Source organism: Mus caroli, unplaced genomic scaffold (genome assembly GCF_978045245.1).
Source record: "Mus caroli unplaced genomic scaffold, Mus_caroli_1 scaffold_5, whole genome shotgun sequence".
NCBI lineage: Eukaryota > Metazoa > Chordata > Mammalia > Rodentia > Muridae > Mus > Mus caroli.
In genome coordinates this window covers 62829714-62847390 of record NW_028227260.1, presented here as the reverse complement: position 1 = coordinate 62847390, position 17677 = coordinate 62829714, and the positions used below count along the sequence as shown (strand labels likewise).

The following is a 17677-nucleotide window of genomic DNA, read 5'->3' as shown; positions in this document are numbered from 1 at the left end:
AAAGGAGTTCAGGGAAAAGGTCCTAGCCAATAGGAAGTGAAGACAGAGGAGTCTCATTTTTATGACCACAGAGAACTGAATTCTGCCAAAACCTTAAGGAAGTTTGGGAACATGGTCTTGCACAAAGCTAACAGAAATGAACGATGTGCTGCTGACAGACACACCGACAGCCTTGTGATGCCAGAGGACAGTTCAGCAAAGCCCACCAGATTCTTGACCTATAGAACTGTGAGATGACAAATGTGGATTGCCTGACCCACTAATATAATCATTTGTAATAGAAAACACTTTAAGTTAAAACCTGATGACAAGAAGAAAAATTTCAAAATCTTTCTGTTTTCATTACTAATTACAAAAGAATAAATCCTAACTTTATAGTATTCAACAAAGTACAAACATAACCAATAACCCAATAACATCATCAATAAACGGACAAATGAAGCCATGAGCCTTGTGGTAAAATTCACAGAAACATATTCTCTTGCTTAGATTTACCTATTTATCTACCTATTGTTTGTTTGTTTATTTAGTAAACTTGCCACAAGCCGTGGTCATCTGGGAAGAAGTATTACTGCTGTTCCTTTGGAAGCAATACCATTTTTCTTCTGGAAAGATTACAAATTTTTCTTAGATTCCCCCTCACTAAAAGAGTTTGTCACCAGGCGTGGTGGTGCCTTTAATCCCAGCACTTGGGAGGCAGAGGCAGGCGGATTTCTGAGTTCGAGGCCAGCCTGTCTACAAAGTGAGTTCCAGGACAGCCAGGACTATACAGAGAGACACTGTCTCGAAAAACAAACAAAACAAAACAAAACAAAACAAAAAAAGCGTTTGACTCTTAGATCATGGCCCATGCCTCTAGTCTCAACATTCCAGAAGCAAAGGGTAGAAAAGTTTAACCCCAGTTTACAAAGCAAGTTCCAGATCACCTGGGGTTACACAGTAAGACCCTGTCTCAAAAAAAAAAAATCTAATAAGGACTAACTATAGTTTTCCTTTTTTAAAACAGTGTTTGTGTGGTGGGGTAGAGTGCATGTGTGGGTACATGTGCCATGGAACACATGTGCATTAAAGTCAGAGGGGAACTCTGGGATTCTCCAATTTTACTGAGTTCCAGGAATCACCTTACCAGGCCTTCACGACCACAGCAATCTGGCTGGCCCTAGTGTAGGTTTTCTGTTTCTATGAATCCTATCACAACCTCTTGAATCTGGGGCTTGCTAGTGTAAATTTTTAGAAAATGCTTAGCCAGTGAGTTGGTACTCTAACATATGGTTGAACCTTTCACTATTATCATGCTACTTTTTTTAACATTGTGTATGTGCATATACAAGCTTTGATTTTATGTATGCTATGAGTAACCTATCATTATAGGATAGAGGATTTTTTAAAGGGGTTTACTATTATAATGTGAGCATTCAAGAGACTCAAGCAGGATGATCACAAGTTCAAAGAAAACCTGTGATTTTGTTTTTGTTTTTGTTTTTCAAGACAGGGTTTCTCTGTATAACCCTGGCTGTCCTGGAACTCACTCTGTAGACCAGGCTGGCCTCAAACTCAGAAATTCCCCTGCCTCTGCCTCCCAAGTGCTAGGATAAAGGGCATGCGCCAGCCACCACTGCACAGCTCTGTGATGTTTTTTAGACATCCTGTCTAAAAAAATGTTTCTTAAATGAAGGAGAAAAAAAGCCAATGTGTTTTATAAAACTATATATACCAAATCATATAAATGATTTTGTTTTCATCTGGTTTGGGATTTGTTGTTATTGTCTTTAAAAAAGTTTTTGACTGCAGCCAGGCTAGACTAAAACTTACTGTGTAATCCCTATTGGCCTTGAACTCACAGCTAGCCTACTTGTCTACTGAGTGCCAGAGTTTTACGTGTCAGACAGTATGTCCACCTTCATCAAGTGATATTATTAAGCAACATGACAATTTAAATTCTAATACACAAGTAGCCACTAGAATAAAATATCTGTATACTTGGTTAGAGATAGTTATAAAACATGTGCCCAGCATGCTTAATGGTTGGAGTTCTACCACCAGAAACCTACACTGCTCATACCTCTCCTAATTCCTATCTATTTATCACATCCTCCATCAGAAACTTCCATTATATATCAAACACTAACTAGTAAGTGTTTTACTCTTTAAGCATCCATTAGTTTACATCAGTTTACAACTTTCTATTTTTCCTTTCCAAAATTAAAATCTCACAGCAGCCGGGCGTGGTGGCGCACACCTTTAATCCCAGCACTCGGGAGGCAGAGGCAGGTGGATTTCCGAGTTCGAGGCCAGCCTGGTCTACAAAGTGAGTTCCAGGACAGCCAGGGCTCAGAGAAACCCTGTCTTGAAAAACCAAAAAAAAAAAAAAAAAAAAAAATCTTACAGCGGATAGTAGCAAACACACCCAATAAGGATTTCAATAAACTTGCTAATCCAATTTTCTACAAATTGTATAGCTGCTCCATACCAAAATAATAAGCGAGGGGCTTGGACAGATGGCTCAGCAATTATGAATGGTTGCTGCTCTTGCAGAGGACCCAGATTCGGTTCCCAGCACCCTCATCAAGTGGCTCACAACCACCTCTAACTCCCGTTCCAGGGAATCTGGAAGTATGTTCCAGAGGAATCCAGTCCTCAGGCCTCCTAGACAACAGCATACATATGGAGCACACAAACTCAGGCAGCCTCACACACAGCACAAACAAAAATAAAAATAAATCTTTAAGATAAATGAATAGAAATAAATAAAACAGGCTACATAGGGCACAGTCAGCTTGAAATTACCTGGGCTCTGGTTCATGACAAGTCGTGGAGAAGAACACGTTTCCTCCGATTCTTCTGATGACTGTGCTAAGAAGTCATGAAGCTTCTGCACCAATGTACTCAACTTGTTCCCACTATCAAAACAAAATGGTAACAGTGGCCTTACAACAAAGGTAAACCTCCCATAGACAGCGAAGCCTAGCTTGGAGTCTTGACGCTATACATGCTCAAAGTCAAAAAGGAAAGGCAATCCATTGTATTTTGCTGAGTATATGAATATATAAATAATACAATCTGCCCCTATGCTCATCGACAGGCTCAAAACGCTCACTTAAGAAAACTGCTGACACTGTTCACTAAACATTTCCAAGATATTTACATCTTTCAATGTGCTAAATATGGTATGTTGAAATATAAGTTACATTTAAAATAATTTAATACCAAGTAAATCTTATCATAAAGCACTGGGAATGGACATGAGCATTGGAAATATTTACCTTGCATACACAAGGCCCCAAGTTTAATTTCTAGCATTTCTCACTCCCATCCCCCAAAAAACTATCACCTAATTTTTTAAAGACAGAGCAAACTTTTTTCTTTTTTTTCTTTTTTTTTTTTGGTTCTGGTTTTGGTTTTTTGAGACAGGGTTTCTCTGTATAGCTCTGGCTGTCCTGGAACTCACTTTGTAGACCAGGCTGGCCTTGAACTCAGAAATCTGCCTGCCTCTGCCTCCCAAGACAGTAAACTTTAAAACCACAAATTAGTTTCAAAAGAAAAACTGGGATCATAAAAGGCACAAAGATATTCATGTGTAAATTGTATCCACCTTTGCTAGGCATAGTGATAGTGGTATACTCCTTTGATCCTAACACTTAGAAAACAGAGGCAGGGGGGCTGGAGAGGTGGCTCAGTGGTTAAGAGCACTGACTTCTCTTCCAGAGGTCCCAACTTCGATTCCCAGCAACCACATGGTGGCTCACAACCATCTGTAATGAGATCTGATGCCCTCTTCTGGTGTGTCTAAAGACAGCTACAGTATAAATAAATTTAAAGAAAAAAAACAAACAAAATTTATCCACCTTATTTCATAATGTCTAGCTGACCCTTGCATGTATCATCTCATTATCATTAATAACTTTATAACTCTTTTCTTATACATGAGCCATATCTGCAAAGGCCTCTGAAACTAAAATACTGGTAAGATCACCTTTGCAAGAAAGCTTAAACATGCCAACATGCAAAATATGAAACATTTTTCTTCCTTTACACTAAGAAAATCATTAATTTAGAAACTGTGTTTACCTAATGTCTAATTGTCTTATTGGGTTTTACTTATTCTACCTTCTGCTTGTCACAGAATAGTTATATAATAGACTGATACTAAGATGAATACATTATAGACTAGGATTTGAAAAAATGCACACTTTTAAGAAACCAATAATACACCCGGGGATCCATCCCATAATCAGCTACCAAACCCAGGCACTATTGCACAATGCCAGAAAGATTTTGCTGAAGGGACCCTGTTATTGCTGTCTCGTATGAGGCTATACCAGTGCCTGGCAAACACAGAAGTGGATGCTCACAGTCATCTATAAGATGGAACACAGGGTCCCCAGTGGAGAAGCTAGAGAAAGCACCCAAGGAACTGAAGGGGTCTGCAACCCTATAGGAGGAACAACAATATGAACTAACCAGTACCCCCAGAATTTGTATCTCTAGCTGCATATATAGCAGAAGATAGCCTAGTCGGTCATCACTGGGAAGAGAGGCCCCTTGGTATTGAAAACTTTATATGCCTCAGTACAGGGGAATGCCAGGGCCAAGAAGCGGGAGTGGGTGGGTAGGGGAGCAGGGAGGAGGGAGGGTATAGGGAACTTTTGGGATAGCATTTGAAATGTATATAAAGAAAATATTTAATAAAAAATAAATAAATAAATAAATAAGAAAAAAAACACTCAAAAAAAGGGAACCAATAATAGAATCATCATTTATAGAATACACCATTAATCCCAGCATTGGGGAGGCAGAGATAGTCAGACTGCTGTGAATTTGAGGCCAGAGCATACAGAGTGGGTTCCAGAACAACCAGAAAAATAGTGAGACTCTCTTTCAAAAACAAAAAACATCAAATATAGATAGATTATAGATAGAAAGACAGACAGATAGAAAGAAAGATAGACACACAGGTGATAGAAAATTATAAAAATAAACTGAATAGGGTTAAAAAGAATTCAAAGCTTGAAAGCAGAAATTAAACATTTAATCCTTTTTTAATGATGGTTTTTCAATGCTGGAGAGATCACCCTGCAATGAAAAGCACTTGAGTAATCATGAGGACAGAGTCCATATCCCAGCACGCATGTTAACAAGCAGTCCATGCAACTGCACTCATAAGGGAGCCAGAAACAAAAGGACTGATCTATTGACATCTAGCCTAGAAAATACAAGCTCCTGGATCAGAGAAACCCTGCCTGCTTCAAAGCAAAGCATAATAGAAAAGGAGACTAATAACCTCTTCTGGCTTCTGTGTGCACACAAGCATGAGCACATGAACACACAAACACAAAGTATACATACATGTGCGGTATATAAAAAAATCTAGTCTTTTTAAATGACGATTTTATAATTATAAAAGCAAGACAGAAAATAAATCCTGACTTCATTAAATTTAAAAACAATCAAAGGAGCCAGGCGTGGTGGCTCACGCCTTTAATCCCAGCACTCGGGAGGCAGAGGCAGGCGGATTTCTGAGTTCGAGGCCAGCCTGGTCTACAAAGTGAGTTCCAGGACAGCCAGGGCTATACAAAAAAAAAAAAAAAACAATCAAAGGATACCATAAAAAAATAGAAAGTGTTGGATGATAGTGGTTCACACCTTTAACCCCAGTGCTCAGGAGACAGAGGAAAGTGGAACTATATGAATTAGAGGCTAGCCTGATCTACAGAGTGATTTTCTGGACAGCCAGGGCTACAGGGAGAAACCCTGTCTGGAAAAAAAAAAAAAAAAGGAATAAAGAATACGATCAGAAATTAATGAAATGAAAGGGCTGAAGAAACAACACACTGATTTTTCAGATCAAAGTTCAACTCCCAACACCCACAGACAACACAACTGCCTGGAAAAATCTCACACTCATATACACAAGACAAGAATACACACACACAAAAAAAAAAAAAAATTAAGGGGGCTGCAAACAACTGAGCAGGGGCTATCCCAAAAGCTGTTGCCTATTCATGGGATATGTTCTTCTAGCTGGGCTGCCTTGTCTGGCCTCAGTGGAAGAGGAAGCACCTTGCCCTGGATCCACTTGATGTGTCAGGGTGAGAGGATATCCAGGGGGACCCCTACCCTCTTAGAGAATAGGGAGAGGCAACAAGGATTGTGGGAGGGAGTAACTGGGAGGAGGGGCAGTGAGCAGGATCTAAAGTGAATCAGAAAAAAAAAAAAAAAAAAGGTAGTATGCCTCCCTGGTTGCTGCCTTTCTCTGAATTCCTGTTCTGACTTCCTTCAATGGTGGACTGTTATGGGGATCTATAAGCCAAATAAACAGTACCCACCTCAAAGGGGTGGGAGGTGCTAAAAGAACAATGCAGTCCCTTAAGAACACTGGCTGCTCTTATAGAGCACTTAAATTCCCAGCAGTCACATGGTGGATCATAGCCAGTTACTCCAGTTTGAGAAAATCCCATGCCTTCTCCTGGCTTCTGCAGGTACCATGCAAGCATGTCATACACACAGATGAATGGAAGGACAGACAGACACATAAACAAAAGAAGGGGAGAGGAGGGGAGGGGAGGGGAGGGGAGGGGAGGGAAGAGAGAGAGAGAGAGAGAGAGAGAGAGAGAGAGAGAGAGAGAGAGAGAGAGAGAGAGAGAGAGAGAAAGAAGAGGAGAGGAGAGGAGAGGAGAGGAGAGGAGAGGAGAGGAGAGGAGAGGAGAGGAGAGGAGAGGAGAGGAGAGGAGAGGAGAGGAGAGGAGAGGAGACATTAAGAAAATGGAGACTGAAAGACCAATACAAAGAATTCATAAAACAATGAGTTGAGGGGCAGGGAATGTACTCAGTTTGTAGAGAACTTGACTAGCAAGCTGAATTTCCCAGGTTTGATCCCCAGCAACAGATAAACTACATATGGGGACATGTGCTTATAATCCTCTTCCTCTGGAATTAGAGGCAGAAGCAACAAAAATTCAAGATCATCCTTTGCTACATAGAAAATATGAGACAAGGCTGAGATACTGAGACCCTGCCTCAATAACAAATAAAAAATGATGAAAAAATTAAAAATTGTAGCTGGTCTTCTAGGGGGCCCAGGTTCAATTCTGCAGAACCAAGGGGTCCTATGTCTTCTTCTGGCCTCCCTAGACACCAGGCACACATATGGTACACAGACATATATGCAAACTGTCCATACACACAAACACATAAACCACCAAAAATGATTCTTTGAAAAGATAAATCAATACACCCACAGACAAACTAAAAAGGTTGAAATTAGAAATTAAATCCAGTAAGGCTTAGGAAATATTTTGTAATTTTACATTCTGAAGATCTAGGAAACCTAAACGTAATGGAGATTCCTAGATGCATGTGGCTACCAAATTAAAAAAGACACAATTAAAGCAGATTTGTAACAAATGAGAATGAAGGAATAATAATAACCTCCAACAAAGAAAAGCCTAGACATGACCAGTTACCTAGCAACAGAAAAGACAGCAACATACTTTTTTTTTTTTTTTTTTTTTGGCTTTTTGAGACAGGGTTTCTCTGTGTAGCCCTGGAACTCACTCTGTAGACCAGGCTGGCCTCAAACTCAGAAACCCACCTGCCTCTGCCTCCCGAGTGCTGGGATTAAAGACATGAGCCACCATGCCTGGCTGTAACATACTTTAAAAGGAGCTGTTTAGCCCCTCCTTGCTCTCTTACTCCTCTCCTTTGTTTTCTTGCTCTTTCTCTTCTCCTCTCCTCTCTCTCTCTCTTTCTCTCTAGCCTTTCCTCTCTCTCTCTTCTTTTCTACCTTCTCTCTTTCCCCCTGCCTTTCTATAATAAAGCTCTAAAACCATAGACAGTCTCTGCTCATCAAGGCTGTGCTCACTCTCCCATGCATGAGATCCTCTCTTCCCTCTTCCCTCCCTATAACCCCGGGGCTACAGGGAGTAACCCCTGGGACCCCTTTGGTTTTGGGGGCTGCCCCTTGTCCACCCTCCCCACCCCACCTCCGTCGAGGCTCACCGGGGGCTGAGTGGAAAGCGTCTGGCAGCCTTCTCACATCTGCCTATCCAGAGCATAGGTAGAACTCTGGAGGGACGTGGGCTATCCCTTCCCCCTCCTTCCCCAGGCCCCTTATTAAGTTCCCACAACATGGTGCATCACACAACTGTGAGGCAGAAGAATCCTGTTTACATATCTTCATTTCTTCTACTTAGATTTATTTCCTAAAGTGAAGAAAGCTTCGTATGTTCGTTCTTTCCCACTGCAACTTGGGAGAACTCCACTCCTCGGATTGTGTTAGCATGGTCTTCCTGATGTGCAGTTAGGTGTCATAGAAAGGTATTAATAGCATCATTTTAAATAAACATGACACTTTGTGTAGAGGACTAAAAACGAATCTGGCATTTCAGCAATGTGAAATGATGGTATGTTCTATTATTGTAATATAGTTAACTATTAAAGCATGATTTATGTGACATTTTTGGTTGGTTGGTTGGTTTGGGGTTTTGGTTTTCAAGGCAAGGTTTTTCTGTGTAGCCCTAACTGTCATGGAACTCACTATAGTGACAAGGCTGACCTCAAACTCAGAGAGTTGTCTTCTTATACCTCTCAGGTGTTGGGACTAAAAGTATATACCATCAAACCCATGACTTCTGCATTTGCTCGCTTACTTTTCTTTGGGGAGGTTTCCTTTAAGAAAGCAACTTTTCATGCTCTGTGTTCCTTTTTATTAGGAATCAAGAAATATTAGATTGACCCTGTATGGAAGTGCATGGGGAAGCAGAGACAAGTAGATCTCTAAGTTTGAGGTCAGCCTGGTCTATACAGCAAGTTCCAGGACAGCCAGGGCTACACAAAGAAGCCGTCTCAGGGGCAAAAGGGGAAAATGTGAAGAAGATGACGACTTAGTAGTAGCAGAAGTAGATCAAATGTGAAAGCACTTGATACGTCTAGTCTGGGGTAGGGCACGAAATAAAATACCTCTTATCACTTACTTTAGCAGTCATGTCTGTCTGTGACAAGAACAAATTTCTTTATTGATTCTTTGTTTGTTTGTTTTTGTTTTTGTTTTTTTTGGTTTTTGGTTTTTGGTTTTTGGTTTTTTTTCGAGACAGGGTTTCTCTGTGTAGCCCTGGCTGTCCTGGAACTCACTTTGTAGACCAGGCTGGCCTCCAACTCAGAAATCCCCCTGCCTCTGCCTCCCGAGTGCTGGGATTAAAGGCGTGCGTCACCACGCCCAGCCTCTTTATTGATTCTTAATTTGCTACTATGTGATAAGTTCTCTTCTCCATAAAACTTCACCAATGCTTTCTGACTTTGGAGTTCAGGTAATTGCTTTACCATGTCACAGAAGTCTCATGTTGACAGAAAACAAGCATTTCTCTTGGCCAATTAAAGTGTATGTGTAGCTGAAGAGATGGCTCAGTGGTCAAAAGCACCTGCTGCTCTTCCAGAGAACCTCAGTAAGTAATCAGTACCTGTGTCCTATGGCTCACAATCATCTATAACTCCATCTTCAGGGCTTCTGATGCTGCCGTGTGGTACCCACAGGTAACTGCATGCACATGTGCATACACAGATACCATAAATCAAAAGCAGGTATTTTAAAAGCACAGTTAATTTCTTATACCAATTAATTAATTAATTGGAAGAATAGATGCTGAAGTCTAAAGCATCAGTACTTCTTGCAGACTGTTGCTCTTCTAAGAGAGTGTCCCTTTTGCTTAGTAATTGTTCACAAAGATGACTACCTATGATCACTGACTGTAGACCCCCTAAAAGTTTTGTCAAAATGTTATGTTCTGGCCAGGTATGGTAGAGCATGCATTAGACTCAGCATTTAGGAGGCAGAAGCAGTGTATCTCTGAGTTCAAGGCCAGCCTGATCTACAGAGTTAAGTCCCAGGACAGCCAGGAATACTTGGGAAAAACCATCTCAAAAAAAAAAAAAAAACAGACTAAATAAAATTATGATCTACATATCACAATATTTATCATAAAACAAATCATATCTTATAAAATCAAAAAAATTAGACCAAATGGCTCAGCAGGCAAAAGTGCCTGCTGTCAAACCTGATGACCTAAGTTCAATTATCAGATCCATCAGATTCTTCTCTTTCTGGGACACAGCTCTTCCCTGGCAGTTACTCCACTGGCACAAGGGGTTCAAGCAATTCTCATCTCTTCCGTGGAATTTGCTAGGAATTAAAGAGTATTTGCAGCTTTTGCAGAAAACCTGGGTTCAGTTCAAAACATGCTAATTGAATAGCTCAGAGTAATCTGTAACCCAAATCCAGAAGGTTCCGTGTCCTCTTTTGCCCTCCCCGGGCACCTGCACACACATGCACATTCCCCCAATACAGTTCCCTAAAATAATAAAGATGTTTTAAAAGCTTCAGATTCTGGAGCACTTCAAATATTGGAAGAATAATATTCAACTTGAATGAACAAGGCCAACCAAAACAAGCAAGCTACAAATTATCTATAAAGTATAATTAGTTCTTAGATTTTAAAAATACATAAATATACTATAAAATACCCAAACTTGTGAACAGTGAGTGCCATCTAAATAAGTTCATACAGGTTGTGAGCCAGGTGTGATCTGTCATAATTGTAATCCTAACACCGAAGACGTTGGTTGAAACAGATGGAAAACTACTCATGTGTTTGCACACAACCTCTGGGCTACATAGTGAGTTCCACACCAAAGTGGACTCCAAACTGAGATCCGGTCTCAAATCAGAAGGCAAGCAAGATGGTTCAGTGAGTAAAGGTCCTTGTCACAGAAACCTGGTGACCCAAGGGCCAAGCCCTGTAACCCACATAGAAAGGAGGAGAAACCAACTCCTCACAGTAGAGTTGTCCTCTGGCCTCTACATGTGTATGCTGTGGCATGCACATCTACATGGTAAGAGTAAAAAAAAAAAAAAAAAAATAGAAAAGCAGATGGGGGGAGGGAGATGACAAGTAGCATTTCTCCTATCTGTTTATAATGAACACATTCCTTAAGGCCCGAAATTTTTCGAGACAGGGTTTCTCTGTGTAGCCCTGGCTGTCCTGGAACTCACTTTGTAGACCAGGCTGTCCTGGAACTCAGAAATCCACCTGCCTCTGCCTCCCACGTGCTGGGATTAAAGGCGTGCGCCACCACGCCTGGCTTCTCACCTATTTTCTTAAAACTTCATGTGTAAGTTAAAAACTAAGGTAAAAACCAGAAAGCATCACTGACCATATTTTCCGAAAATTTTCATGCTGATCTACTCTTCATGGAATATAGAGCAGAAAGGGAGCAGGTTTCAATCAGTACAACAGCACAAGACTGTGATATGTCTGGATCTGAGGCCAATCTGAGCTATAACAAAACCCTGTCTCAAACCAAGCCCCCTCACAAAAAATACCCATCTGAGTAGTTTCAGAATTATCAGGTCTAGAAAAAGACAGTGATTTCATCTGTCCATCCCCATAAAGCACACTTTAAACAATAACTGTCAATCAGCTTTTCACCAATCCAATAAATCCATGCCCTGCTTTATTTAAAAATTCAATACTCACTGGAGCTAGAACAACAGATCTTGCTTGTCAACTTTATTACTGGATTAAGAAGTGCCTAGATTAGCAAAGCACATAGCTGGGGTATGTATGAAGGTGACTAGAGAGAGGATTAACTAAGTAAACATTGACTCAGAATGTGCAGAGGCTACAATAAAAAAGACTTTTTTAAAATGAGTGTTCCAAAGCACAAGCATTTTCTCTCTGCTTCTGGAGCTGCTCTGCTGCCTTATACCCTCCCCATCGGGACAGACTGAAACCCCGGAAACCATGAGCCTGAAGACACCATTCAAGGAAATGAAAAGCTCACTGAAATAGAAGTGCTTTTTAAAAAGTCTCCCCTTGGAGGCTGGAGAGATGGCTCAGTGGTTAAGAGCACTGACTGGTTTTCCAGAGGTCCTGAGTTCAATTCCCAGCAACCACATGCTCACAGTCATCTGTAATGGGATCCGATGCCCTGAGGACTGTGACAGTGCCCTATTCAGGTATCATCATAAAAATGTTATTTTCATAGCTGTCAGATACTAACTGTATAAGTCTAGAAATCAAGGCATAAGTGTATGTCAATTTTAGTTATTTAGATTTCTTACATGTAGTACCCAAGTAAGTCAAAAGGAAGGCACCAATCCCCTGGAACTGTTGTTATGGATAGTGTTATAGACAGGTACTTCTGGGAAGTCAATTGTATCCTCTACAAGAGTGGGGGATAAGGCCTTTTCTCCAGCTACACACACTCATATGTAGATTTTGTTAATGCTTTGATTTTTGCTACCAAATAAGGCAGAAGCCTATGCAGGTTTTCTATGTGCCACTGAATACTAAACACTGGAAAACTAGCTGCTGGCAGGGCAGTAGTGGCACATAGGCAGGTCTTCTGTTGAGTTCGATGACAGCCTGGTCTACAGAGTGAGTTCTAGGAGAGCCAAGCCTACACAAAGAAACCCAGTCTCAAAAACTAAAGAAAGAAAAAAAAGTAAGAAAGGAAGGTAGGAAATAGAGAATCTCTATGCTAGAGAATGCTCTTCACAAACCCTTGCCAAATTTTAATGTGCATTTTATACACTGACCAGATTTAAAAACCAAAGAATCTTATTACAGAAAACTAAGGCTCGGAGGCTCTTATTTACAAAATGCAATAATAGTTTCCATTTTTAATTATTCAGTGAAAAAAATCAGTATGTGCAACTCCAATCAAATCCAATCCTATACTGTATCCTTTGGAGAAACTTAAAACAGTCAGTATTCAAAGTTAAGGAAAAATAGGGCTGGAGATGAAGCTCATTAGTAGAACCCCTGCCTAACATGTGCAAGGCCCTGGGCTCAATCCACTAACCCTGCAAAAAAAAAAAAAAAAAAAATGTCTTCTTAAGGAGTGAAAAAGCAGTTCTCCTAACAGATAATCCTCAAAACTCCGAATACTAAAGTTCTTAAAAGGACTAAAAATACAGTAAGACAAGCACACAGCTGGTTAATAGAGCACAACGCTTCCAAAGTGCCTGTGGGTTTGGCTTAAGGGATCTTTTCTTTTTGTTATATGTTATGGTATTTGAGACAAGAGTCCTGTACCCCTAGCTCGTCTCCAATTCAAACTATGCAGGTACAAACAACCAAGAACCTCTGACCCTACAGTCCCCACCGCCTGCACTTCAGGACTATCAGTGATGCTTACTCTGTCTCCAGATTGTTTAGGATTTATTTTATGTATATGAGTGCTATATCTGCATGTACACTTGCATGCCAGAAGAGGGTATCAGATCACATTATGGAAGGTATGAACCACTATATTACTTTATCACACTATAGATGGTCATTGCTGGTAACTGAACTCAGGACCTCTGGAAGAGCACTGTTCTTACTGCTGAACCCTCATCTCCAGCCCTCATCTCTAAATTTTTTAATCTTTGTTCTTTATTGTCTTTACTAATGTGTTGTTTAAATCCTCACTGATTAGACTGGAGAGATGGCTCGGTGGTTAAGAGCACTGACTGCTCTTCCAGAGGTCCTAAGTTCAATTCCCAGCAATCACATGGTGGCTCACGACCATCTGTAATGGGATCTGATGCCCTCTTTCTTTTGTTGTGTCTAAAGACAGCTACAGTGTACTCATATACAAAAGAAAGATAAATAAAACATTCTGATTCTCTTATTTTTTCGAGTTTATGTATTTCTATTAAACAATCACACATATACATACAAACATACATACATACATACATACATACATATATACATACATGTGTTTTGTCTGAAGTGTGCATGCCTGATATCCAGAGAAGCCAGAAGAAGGTGCTGGATACCCTAAAACTGGAGTTTTAGATAGCTGTAAGCAGCCATGTGGATGCTTGGAACCAAACTTGAGTCCTCGACAAGAGCAGTAAATGCTCTTAAACTCTTTCCAGCTTTCCAGATTAAACACATAACTTTACCTAAGTCTCTAGCTTTATTTTTCACAGCAAGGCTACTGTGCCTACTACACTATCCACTAAGTGCAATAGTAACAAGACAGGGTGCTAACAATTAAAACAATCATCTCAATTCCTGCACTGGGGATAAAACATGTGCATGAAGTCCGGAGTTCAATCCTCAGCACCACAGAAAGAATCAATCAGAACCTATAGGTGTTTTACCTGCCTGTAGGACTGCACCAGGTATGTGCCTGGTACTAGAAGAGGCCAGGGGGGAACACTGGATTCCCTGCAACTGGGTTTTATATATATGCTGCCACAGGGGTGCTTCATATGTCTTCACTTTATTTTGAGCTAGAGATTGAACTAAAGGCCTTATGCAACACATTAAGCATGATCTTTATCACTGAGACCACTCCAACCATGAGTTTATAATAATAAAAATAAAAAGATTATCTTTTTGTTCTATTACTATCTGTTGCTCTATACAAAATGTTCTTTTATTTTTTTTGGTGCTCTTATTTGTTTGAAATACTTGTGGAACACTTGTATTCTTAAGTCTTTTGTGAGGAGCAGGTTCTAATTCATTCTTCGAGGGAGGAGGAAAACTGAACAAACTGAGGGCTATTAGCTTATCTTAGATCTATGAGATCTCAGGTCCAGGGCAGAACTACACACATATACCACAAAAACCCTAGAGACAATCAAATACAAGGAGCCATTGTTTACCTGAAACAGAGTACTTAAAATAGCTTCTGACAAGCTGCTGGAAGCCAAGGACGTGAAGAGTTAAAACCCCTGCAGCAGCAGCAGCTGTCGCCAGCTGGAGAGATGGTTCAGCGGTTAAGAGCACTGGTTGCTCTTCCAGAGGACCCGGGTTCGATTCCTAGCACTCAATGGCCGCTCACAACTGTAAGTCATAGAAAAAAATGAAACCACCATTGTGGCCTCAGTCTCACAGGAATACCCATATTTTGCTGATTTTTTTCCACTAGGAACTACCTGGTTTATATCAACATATTAAAATATGCCCAAAGCATTATCTACCTTCTTGGAGGAAAGGCAATAAAATATCCCCAGACTTTTCTTGCCTTCCTGTTTTACCCAAGTGGATATGAAACTCGGGAAATATTTCCCAAGGTCAAAACAAGAAACTTGGCTGGAGAGGGCCACTCGAGTTAAGAACACTGGCTTCTCCTCAAGAGGACCTTCATTAGTTCCCAGAATGTACAGGGAAACTCATAACACTTGTGTGGCAGATGAGGCTGAGTTTCATCAACAGTGGTAGCCAAAAAACAAAAACGGGTACTAAAATCCAGAGGGCTACCTCGGTCTGTTAGTAGATACAGCATGCCTAGCTTCCAACCACAAAGACAAGGCAGGCTGCCATGCTACAGGGCAAAAATAAAAAAAAATTAAAAAAAAATTAAAAACATTGTCTAAAAATTCAAAGTAAGCATCAAGACCAAACTCAGATATGATAGAGAATTTTAAATTAACAGATTGAGGATGTAAAATAACTATGGCTAACACAAATAGTGGATTGAAAAACAGTTGCCAAATATATACAACATGAACAAGAATTTCTGGCCTGGCAGTCGTGGCACAGGCCTTTAATCCCAGAAGAAGCAGGCAAATCTTTGAATTCAAAGCCAGCCTGATCTACAGAAGAACAGCCAGGGCAAGACAGAAACACTGGCTTGGGGGTGGGGGGGGATGGACCACCGTGACCGCTGCGACCTCTGCTATCTTTGCAAAGGCTGATTGATTAGAACTTCACTGAGTCAGAGGTTAGAATGTTGCACACACACCAAGCAGCTCCCAGATGCCTATAACTACAGCTCCATTCTCTTCTGGCCACTGCAGGCATTGACCACCTATCCATACACACCCACACCCACATACATAAAAATAATCAAAACAGAAAGAGGGAGAAAGAGAAAAGGTGGAAGACTGTCATTCTCTATACTGGCAGGTTAGCCCATGGTAAGCACACAGGAAGCCCTACCCAAGACTCAATCCCTAGGGCACACACACAAGACACTAACCTTAAACTCTTGCTCTTCCAACCTCTATCACTGAAGAACTTGGCCTACAGGCATGTCCCACCAGTCTCGGCTAAAACACTTATTTTAATTTACATGTATTTTTTCTATAAATGAATATTAAAATATCTTTTCGATAAGACCAAAACCATTTTCCAGGCAGAGGGCTAGATTAGTAACCAATATATATATTAGTACAAGTTTTATATTATTGTATGCTGATTATATATAATAGTCTATATTTCATATGTAATTTGTATCATTCATCTCTATTGCCGGTCCTATTCTCTTTCAGTTCCCACTGATTACCTTCATCGTCCAACCTAGCCCCTCTTCTAGTTTCCAGTTAAGTTTTACTAGGGCTATTTAGAAGGCCTAGTGAGGGATTATTTACACACCAATAAAGAAGGCTCTCTCCATCCCCCACTGACAGTTAATTGGCTACTGACAAAAAGAAGTAGTACCTCTTGAGCTTACCTCTCCTAGCAGTCATTTTCATGGAGGTCTAAACAACCCCCCCCCCAAAAAAAACTTAATGCTGTCAGGCCCATACTTAATCCCACAGCAATAATCACAACTGTGGGATCAAATATGCAACAGCAGGACTGGAGAAATGGCTCAGAAGTTAATAGTACTTACTACCCTTGCAGAGGACAGGAGCCATTCCCAGCATCTATCTACATTGGGCATCTCATATCCTCTTCCTGTAATTCCAACTCCAGGGGATCCAATGCCCTCTTCTGGTCTCCACAGGCACCCACCACAAGTGCGCACACACAGAAAGAACATACATATGCATAAGTAAAAATAAACCTTTTTCTATTTTTTTTTTTTTTTTGGTTTTTCGAGACAGGGTTTCTCTGTATAGCCTTGGCTGTCCTGGAACTCACTTTGTAGACCAGGCTGGCCTCGAACTCAGAAATCCGCCTGCCTCTGCCTCCCGAGTGCTGGGATTAAAGGCATGCGCCACCATGCCCGGCTTAAACCTTTTTCTAAAGTACAACAGTGATGCGAAGTGGAAGCTTAAGGGTTCTTTGGAAAGTCAGTTGTGTCAGATGGTGTTTTGCTGGGGCAAACACTTGAAGGAGTGTTCTGAAGCAGACACAAGTGAGATGTTTCAATGTGGCAGACTCATGAAGGAATGTGCCAGTATTATGTGTTCTGAAGCAGACACAGGTGAAAGGATGATTTGTTAAAGCAGACATGTAAAAGGGCACATGGTGAAGGATTTATCACTAATGACACCCATGTATTAGTTGAGCTCAATTTGTCATGACCCCATAGAGAGAAACGCAGCAAAAAAAAAAAACTTCTAGAAAAGTTTTTGTGGCTTCTTGCCACTTCTTCAGACTTGGGATTAGCAGAGTGATGTCAGCTGATACCGACTTAGGTGCTGAGACAAGATCCCTGGAGGACAAGTGATGTTTGCAGAGAGTATGACTAGGACTCAGCAGATTGTGAAAGGGGCTTGCTTATAGAACTAGCTTTACAATGCTTCCTGGTCTCACTTATATGCTCATCTTCACTTTGTTGAGAGATGCACAACAGAGGACTTCTCCTGACATCCCTGCTGGTTTTAATCCCTCCTGCTGACTCACGCCAATTCAGCTGAGGCCTGATTGTCTCTGCTAGGTCGTGCCACCACTGCTGATCTACATTTGGTATCCCGACTCTATCAAAATGAACTGCTAGTGTACCTGTG

At 40.8% G+C, this 17677-nt stretch overlaps 1 protein-coding gene across 14 annotated transcripts in view; it reads right to left on the bottom strand.

Moving 5' to 3' along the window:
• The window catches only part of Atrx (ATRX chromatin remodeler), a 132652-nt gene that overhangs the window by 99602 nt on the left and 15373 nt on the right, over positions 1–17677 (bottom strand). For 8 of the 14 annotated variants that reach the window (XM_085838056.1, XM_029473631.2, XM_029473629.2 and 5 more), the window contains exon 2: positions 2788–2900. The exons of 2 other annotated variants lie outside the window; for them this stretch is intronic. In XM_085838056.1, the coding sequence (XP_085694182.1) occupies positions 2788–2803 (16 nt within the window). In that variant the 5' untranslated portion in view covers positions 2804–2900. Of the gene's footprint in view, positions 1–2787; positions 2901–14659; positions 14841–17677 lie in introns of all 14 variants that reach the window. 4 more of the 14 variants (XM_085838057.1, XM_085838058.1, XM_085838059.1 and 1 more) reach the window with 2 other exon arrangements.